The sequence below is a fragment of the Anopheles darlingi genome, chromosome 2 (assembly GCF_943734745.1).
Source record: "Anopheles darlingi chromosome 2, idAnoDarlMG_H_01, whole genome shotgun sequence".
Classification (NCBI taxonomy): Eukaryota; Metazoa; Arthropoda; class Insecta; order Diptera; family Culicidae; genus Anopheles; species Anopheles darlingi.
In genome coordinates this window covers 92,048,876-92,056,901 of record NC_064874.1, presented here as the reverse complement: position 1 = coordinate 92,056,901, position 8,026 = coordinate 92,048,876, and the positions used below count along the sequence as shown (strand labels likewise).

The 8,026-nt window shown below is 44.1% G+C and overlaps 2 protein-coding genes across 2 annotated transcripts in view; both read left to right on the top strand.

Moving 5' to 3' along the window:
• The first annotated feature begins 1,432 nt into the window (after positions 1-1,432).
• LOC125951830 (endochitinase-like) lies at positions 1,433-2,901 on the top strand. Its single transcript, XM_049680902.1, has 4 exons — positions 1,433-1,700; positions 1,762-2,268; positions 2,336-2,494; positions 2,564-2,901. The coding sequence occupies exons 1-4, from the start codon at positions 1,473-1,475 to the stop codon at positions 2,867-2,869; spliced, it is 1,200 nt and encodes a 399-aa protein (XP_049536859.1). The 5' UTR covers positions 1,433-1,472; the 3' UTR covers positions 2,870-2,901.
• Positions 2,902-3,252: 351 nt separating this feature from the next.
• Positions 3,253-8,026, top strand: part of LOC125959635 (T-box protein H15-like) — a 44,839-nt gene continuing 40,065 nt past the window's right edge. The window contains exons 1-4 of the mRNA XM_049692463.1: positions 3,253-3,294; positions 3,386-3,532; positions 3,603-4,133; positions 4,195-4,324. Of these exons, the coding sequence (XP_049548420.1) occupies positions 3,253-3,294; positions 3,386-3,532; positions 3,603-4,133; positions 4,195-4,324 (850 nt within the window). The remainder of the gene's footprint in view (positions 3,295-3,385; positions 3,533-3,602; positions 4,134-4,194; positions 4,325-8,026) is intronic.

Below are 8,026 nucleotides of genomic sequence, written 5' to 3'. Positions count from 1 at the left end.
GGGTGTTTTCAGTAGTCTGTGATTTTTCGTCTGAGATTGTATTTTCCAGGTTCTCAATTTAAATCTATTCAGCATTTGGCTTATTTGGTACGATATTCTAGCGTATAACAAACTCGTTTGCCTGGCATTTTCTGGTCAGGAAAGCCAATAGTTTCCTGAGTTTCCGTGATGCGGATGTTTTCTTTCTGGTTCTGTTCTGTGCCTTAGTCAGACTCCCGAGTCACCGCCCCCCCCCCCCCCCCCGCTATCCCACCAGCTGCCTTCCTTTGATCGAAACACCGCGCGCGAGCTTCTTAGGGAAGCTATTTTTCTAAACGGGACTGTGGCGCATTTCTTTTAAATATTTTTCTCTGTCAGCTTTGCTTCGATTGATGTAAAACTTTCGCGGAATATTTCTCAATGGTTCAATAAACTCGCAAAAATTCCATTGTTTTTCTCAATCGAATTTTGACCACCACGCTTCGCTCATTGTTCCGCGATACCAGCGCCAACTCCGACAAAAGTCGGAATTATTTGCATGCAAATTGCAAACAAGTCGCGGCAAAGTCGTTGGAAGGAGAGTGGAGTAGCCCTTTTTTCTGAAGGCTAATCTTCTCAAAAGAGTTTTGGGAAATTGTCACCTCAAGCAAAGCGGAAAAGACAGGGTTAGAGATTTAAAAAAAATCACCAGTACATGGCCCGCTCTTCACGCGGTTTATGAGTTCTCGGGAGAGCTAAATTGAGTCAGGACCCAATCTAACATAGTCAAAGTCACTCTCTTGTCGAATGATGCTTTCGCAGGAGTGATATTAATCAGAAAAAAACACAGATTTATCCGTGATAGAAAAGCTCTCCCCTTGCCCACAAACCAAACGAAATTAGCGCTGCAATGTCTGGGGTGGTGAACGGAAAACCCGAGAACAAAAGAGAAAACGCGGTTCACAGGTGCGTTTAAGCTCGTTTGTCCATTCATCTCGACATTATTCTGGACATCCAGGTGCCGGTGGAGCCACGGGCTAAATGTGAGACACTTATTCCAGGAAGATTAGTGGATAATTGAATTGATGAACAATGTGCTACAGAAGGGGACTTCGTGCATGTCGTGTGGTTGCGGACACTATAACAATCCGGTACGATTTCGTGGGTGAAAAACCATTTAGTATTCTTGTCAGATGTTTCATTGCAACGACTGTTCCACCAAAACAAATTTAAAGAAGAAAATACAAAAACACCCAACGTTTTAATTCACCTTGTTACGAAATTATTGCTCAACAACATCAAGGTATGTGTAGATGCTTTGCTGACTGGCAAAGCATTGATTTGTCACTGCTCTGCATGAATGACGCGATCAGCATCAAAACCGGTTTCGGACGAAAGTAACATCACACCGTCTGTTTGAACGAACAACTTCTAATGGCAGGTGTAAACAGTTCTGCTTCAGCCGGTGATGGATCGCCGGCATCGATAGTGTCTGTTGTGATCGGTTGATATTCATGGTGACAATGTTCAGTAGGTGGACCGTTTTGTCGATACTATCAGGTCTTGCTCTTTTGTTGAGAACGACCAGCGCTCAGACGAAGCTTCTCGCATGTAGCTACAAGCATCCGGGTGCCCGTGAAGCCGGCTACCTACCAGAATACATTCCCCTGGAGCAGTGTAACCATGTGATCTTCAAGGAGTTCCGCTTTCCGAAAGTCGTTGGGCGACAAATGCAATTTTACGTAAGTCTGTGATAGTGACAGTGACGTTGAACAGCAACTGAATTTCTCTCAATTGTTCTAGGATGATGATAAGCTAGCGTTTAGTGGATTGGTTTCCAGTTTACGTAATCGATCGACCGAGGTGTTTGTGGTAGCCTCGATCCGTGGAAACCAGAAAGACTTTTCGGTCATCAGTGGTGTCAGCGTACGGAGGCGTGCATTTGTGCAGCTCATAGGAACGCTGCTGCTCGAGCTAGATGCGGATGGTGTCGAGATTAATTGGATTACACCCGAAACCACCGATCGTAGCTCGATGGTGACGCTTCTTCAAGATCTACGACAGATAGTAACGTCGGTCACTCGTAGTGCCAAGAGCCGCGATCGGGAGCTATGGTTTCAAGTGTGGAATCACTTTAATCCGATATCGAGCGCATACAATGTACCGGAAGTGTGTGAGCTGGCTGATCACATCATGCTCAATGCCAAGGAGTATCCTACGGGTTTCTCTCATGCTCCTATAAACACCAAACCAATTGATCTACCGGCAGGAGTCAACATACCGAGCTTGGATAACTACAGAAATGACATTGTATGTCGTGTTAATTGTTGACATTTGTTAGAAATGTATTGAAACATTTTTTCTTTCTCTTTTACAGACCGATTCCACTCAGCAATGGATCGATGAAGGATGTCCTCCGAAGAAACTATCTCTCTCAATCGCACTGTACGGCGTTCAGAAACAGTATCAACACGTCTTTAGCTATGAAGTTCCAAGTGGTTTTGATGTGAACACAAAGTATGTTCCGTATAGTGAGGTAAGAATAGAAACATTCCCACATGTGTCCTTTACCACCAACTGATTGTTCGTGGTTATCATTTTTCAGCTTTGCTTATCTTACCGCACAAATCAGTGGACATTCAACTGGGATTCTTACGGATTGATGCCATACGCCACCAGAGAACTGGGAAATGCGCTTTTCGATCGCGTTAGCTACGACAATGTTGATTCACTTCGCTACAAAATGGATCTCGTGCAGGAAAAGCGCTTGGGTGGCATTCATCTCGACTACGTGCACTACGATGACATCTATGGGAAGTGTGGCCAGGCCTATCCTCTGACGTCGTACCTCGCGAACCGATTACGAACCATTCCCTCCGATATTGGCTTTGCCATCGAATGGAGTCAGTGAATACGAATGGAGGTAGAGAATTTCTTATGAATAAATCAATCGAAATGCATCCAATTGTTACTGTTCCAATAAGTCTTCGATCATGTTTGCAAAGATTCTTAAATCTATTGATTTTAAATTTATATTTTTATGTGTGTTTCTAAAAACAACATATTCGCTACGTTCGTGGTGTTGTTAATTATATTTTTATTATTTTTTTTATCTAATGCTTATCCAAAGACAAATGATGTTTATTCCAATCATTCCTCCGCTTGAAATACCATACAGGTTACGGCCTCGAAGCACAGCAGCACGTGCGAGCCCAAACAGGTTTCAGTGCTTGCGTCACTTTAGAAGATCTTTAAGAGAAGAAGAAATTTCTGGCAAGCATTTGGCAGTTTGGGATGGACAGTTCTCATCCGATTGTCAACTCGAAAGCATCGCAAGTGTGTGGCGATAGGAGGGGATTGGCCAGACATGAAGATTTTCGGGATAATTTTATTCGTGGTCTTGCTTCCGTGTGTGGTTCAAGCTCAGACCAAAAAGTTCGCTTGTAGCTATGACTATCCAGGAGCGCTGGAAGCCGGTTACCCTCCCGACTACATCCCGCTGGAAGTGTGCTCTCATGTGATCTTTAAGGGTTTCAAGTTTCCCAAGATCGTCGGACGACAAATGCTGTTTCACGTAAGCATCGAATGGTTCTTGGTGTGCCAGTGATCAATGAGTTTATTCATGCTCCTTCGAAATCATGTAGGATGATGATAAGCAGGTGTTCAGCTCGCTCGTTTCCAGCATCCGGAAGCGTTCCAGCACCGCGGTAATAGTGGCTTCGATTCGTGGAACGCAGAACGACTATTCGACAATGGCTGCCATCGGTCAGCGTAGGAAAGCATATATTCAGCTTATCGGTACGTTGCTGCTGCAGCTTGATGCCGATTCGGTGGAGATCAACTGGAATACCCCAGGTGGAACTACAGAGTTTGGCGGATCGGACTTTGATCGCATCTCGATGGTGAACCTGCTCCAGGATCTTCGTCAGATCATTACATCTGTAAAGCGACAAAGCGCGATCCGGGAGCGAGAACTCTGGTTTCGTGTTTCGATCCATCCCAACGCGATCACCAGCTCATATAACGTGCCGGAAGTTTGTGAGCTAGCCGACTATGTAACGCTCGATGCTAAGGAAGTGCCGCTAGGAGACTCTCATGCTCCCATGCACACCAAGCCGATTGCTCTACCATTTGGGTTCAGTTTGCCGGGGAATATACAGTTCATGTACGATTTGGTAACTATCTTCATCAAAATGGAGTCAAACATGCTTTTCATATTTATGATTTCCTTTGCAGACCGATTCTACTCAGCGCTGGATAACGGCGGGATGTCCTCCCAAGAAAATGCTTCTCGCGATCGCTCTCTACGGCTACCGGAAGGAGTATCGTAGCGGCGGAAACGGTTTTTTTGGGAACCTGTTCATGGGTTGGAATGATGATGCTCAAAATAGAATACCATATCGTGAGGTATGTAGTAGAATTGGACACAAAAGTTTTCGATTCGTTCGATTTCATAACAATCAAACTCTTTTCGGTTTTCGGTATTTCCAGTTATGTCAATCGTTCCGACAGTACAGATGGACGTTCGGATGGGATCCGTATGGATTGATGCCTTATGCAATTCGACGTCTAGGGAATGGACAAGAGCAGCGAGTCAGCTATGATGACACCACTTCCCTTAGCTATAAAATGAATCTCGTTCAGGAGCAGCGACTAGGTGGAATATTCCTGGACTATATTCATAACGATGACATCTACGGCCGTTGTGGTCAAGCGTATTCTTTGACATCGTATCTAGCGAGCCGATTACGAACCATTCCCTCCGATATTGGATTCGCCATTGAGTGGAGCTAACGTACTACGATACTACGTTGCAATTGAAATAAAAGCTCCAAACAGTACAATCACAAATCATATGCGAAACATAATCATCATAATCACAAACCACATTCCTCAGCATCAATTGATGACATCAATACTGATTCGAATTGATCACGCATATGAAGTTGTGAAGAGCAGATGAATTGTCATTGTTGTGATGGAACACACGATGATAATGTGCAAACCTGTCAGCAGTCAACGTTCGTTAACCGGTTTTGAGAAAAGTACGTCACAACGCGACCAACGGCCGCTTCTAACGCGCCAGCGGCGATCATGTTTTTTGGCTGAATCTCATTTGCATATCAGTGCTGCAAGCAAGCTAAAGACATCCATAGATCGTTGAGGCAATAATCAGGACCGATTAATGTCTTTCTTCAAGATGGCAAGTATCCAATCATCAGCGCGTCTAAACTGCACGCCTCGAATTCGAATTCATTCATTATCTATTCTTAGCTGGAGCGTAATTATGCAAACGATATCACCGCAATGCGAAGTTGCGCTACCGTCCACGTTACTCTAAAGTGGCTAATGTTACGTTTACTACTCTTAATTGGATTCCTGTTTCCCGCAATGGGACCCAAGGGTCTTAAGATCTGGTCGTCCTTTTTTTAATGTTGCTGCTGCTTCTTTTTTGGCAATCGCGAACTACGCGCGAGCCGCATCCGGACGGTGGTGCAAATTAGCAATTAATGTTGCAGAAAATTAAAAATATCACATTCCGCCGAAAACAAAAAACATACTGTTCTAAAAACCATTTTGTCCTAATTTAGTGGCATCGAAGGGGCCATTACGGGAATGGGAATGTTTTTATTTTTCGAATAAAAAAAACCGAACAATTAATGCAAAAGTGTTCCATATTTACGACACGCCACGTTGGCAAGTAATTATTGCGGACCAATTCTCATTTACAACGAGCAATTGACTCTCTCTCTCTCTTTCGATTAGTTAGAATGGTACTGGGCTCCCGCTACAATTGGTTAACCAAACGTACTATATTTGGTCACGATTGTGGGCAAAACACTTTAAATCCTTCATCATTTGCATACACGAACAGCGCAGCACAATTGGGAAGGGATTTTCCACCAGCTTCCAATTCAACACACACGAGCCATTACTCATCTGTGACAAAATGGAAACTCTCGCTTCGATCATCATCCGAAAGCCAATGCAGACAGCTCCGGGCGGCCGCGCTCTGGGGCTGCTTTCTGAACTATTTTCACTCCCAAAGGACACCCATCCGTGCGTTGGATGGATTTGCAGCTTTACGAGTCAACCAGAACTCGTTGGCGTATGGCTCTGGGGACATATGGGAGCTACCAGCTGACACCGGGTGGTTGGTTGGGACTCAAGGCGCACGCCGTTCAAAAATCATGTTTACCGAATGGAATTTTAATAAATTTTATTCAAATTTCATAATCGTACATCGTGCTCCGTGGCGCTCCGTGGCCTTCTGGCGGCGAAAACAAATTCGTGTGTCAGTACGAGGCATAAATATATAAATGTATTTGCACCATGTACACACATAAATCCCGCCACACGCTGACACGTTAGCAGCAGCAGTAGCAGCAGCGGCAGCAGCCCAGCAGGATCTATGTATCCTAGCGCATCACACCAACCCACCCAAGGGGTGTAGGATATGCAAATGCAAGCGATCCTTCGATGCCTCTAATTTGCCTAAACAAACATTGATTGAAATGTCAGTGGCGCCTCTCGTCAGCGTGCGGCGTCGGTTGCTGACTCTTTTTCGATTCGCCAAACACTTTCTCGCTTCACTGCACTGGCCGGTGGTGTTGGCCAGAGGAGAACGGGGACGACGAGGGAAAACCAGAAGCACCCGTACCCCGACCGTAATGACTTATTACGGAGATATTTATTTATGTATGCAAATTAATCAAAACATAAATTGACTCGCGCACACTCTGCGCCTCTTTCCGTTCGTGCGCCACGCCAATGACGACGCCGGCAGCGATGAGACAAACGGAAGCGGAAGTGCGGTCATGCTGGTCGTGGATGAAATGAAACAAAAGATGCAAAAAAAAAACGGGAAAGAGAAAGCCCGTGGTTGGGTAAAATGTGTTTGTAGGCTCGTTGTTGTTTGCGAACAAATAATAAAATTTACGTTCCTCCTTTTGATGGCTTGCAAATGGAAGTGCAGTTCGGGGCATTTGTGGAACTTATGATAGCAGCAGCCTGCAGCTAGTAGTAGAGGTCCTTTCGGGGTTGAGGAAATTATATGCATCCTTCGATTAGATGATTAATTTGGTAGATTTTATTTTCATTTTAAAAACTGATAAGGAAATGAGCAAATAAGAAAAAAAAATTAAATTAAATATTAAAATTTAGGGTTTATTTGAGAATTTGTTGCAAAGTTGAAATCGTTGTTAGTGTTGTTGAAAAAAATATTATTGTTAATAAAATGTTATCAACATTATTTCATAGTAATTACACTAACAGTTGAAGAAGGAGAGATTAACAGACACATATTTTGAGAAACCATTATTTTAGAAAAGACGCTTGAAATGCGAAACATACTTTATTTTTCTATAAAACAAAATTTAAGATTCGGTTGTTTCGAAAAAAAGGTGAGTTGACCAGTTTTATCAAACATTTATTTATGTTTTGTGTTTACAAAACTTGAACAAAACATGTTTATGAACACGCGGTATACACTGTGATAACAATAACATCACACCACCACATTCACAAAAGCCGAAGTTTTCCGAAGTTTCCCGAAGTTTTCCACCCTCAAAAAAGGCAAAAAAACAGATAAAAGAGGAACGAAAGAGAGAGCGAGAGAAGGGAACGAACGGACCAATCACGGGGCTGCTCCGTTTGCTTCTTCTTCATTATCTCTTCTTCTCTTCTTCGGGTGGCGCCATTTTGGCCGATTTCCAGTTTCCGGTGGTGGTAGTGGTGTGTGTGAAAAGGCTCACGGAAGGGGAGAAAAAGGGCGTGAATAAGAAGAAAGCTCCGGCGTGGAGGCGCACGGTCCGAGGCCACAAGCGCCTCTTCAGTTCAGTCCGTGCAGTTCTCGAAACTCGAAGGCTCGCTGACCGGCGTAATCCTCGGGGTTCCGTTTCGCTTCCCTCTTTTCGCGAAGTAAAGCGCCTCCACCTCCAGCATCGCGTTCTATCCGGTTCCATCGGCGATTTGAAAGCACAGCAAGTCAGGTCAGTCAGTGTTCTTCGGGGTCGGAAAGTGATTTTTGTGTTTACCATTATCGGCATTTTCCTTAAAAAATTTGACT

Coding starts and splice junctions, on each gene's coding strand:
- LOC125951830 (XM_049680902.1), top strand. CDS start 1,473: ATGGTGACAATGTTCAGTAGGTGGACCGTTTTGTCGATACTATCAGGT. Junction 1,701..1,761: donor GGCGACAAATGCAATTTTAC/GTAAGTCTGTGA, acceptor CAATTGTTCTAG/GATGATGATAAGCTAGCGTT. Junction 2,269..2,335: donor ATAACTACAGAAATGACATT/GTATGTCGTGTT, acceptor TCTCTTTTACAG/ACCGATTCCACTCAGCAATG.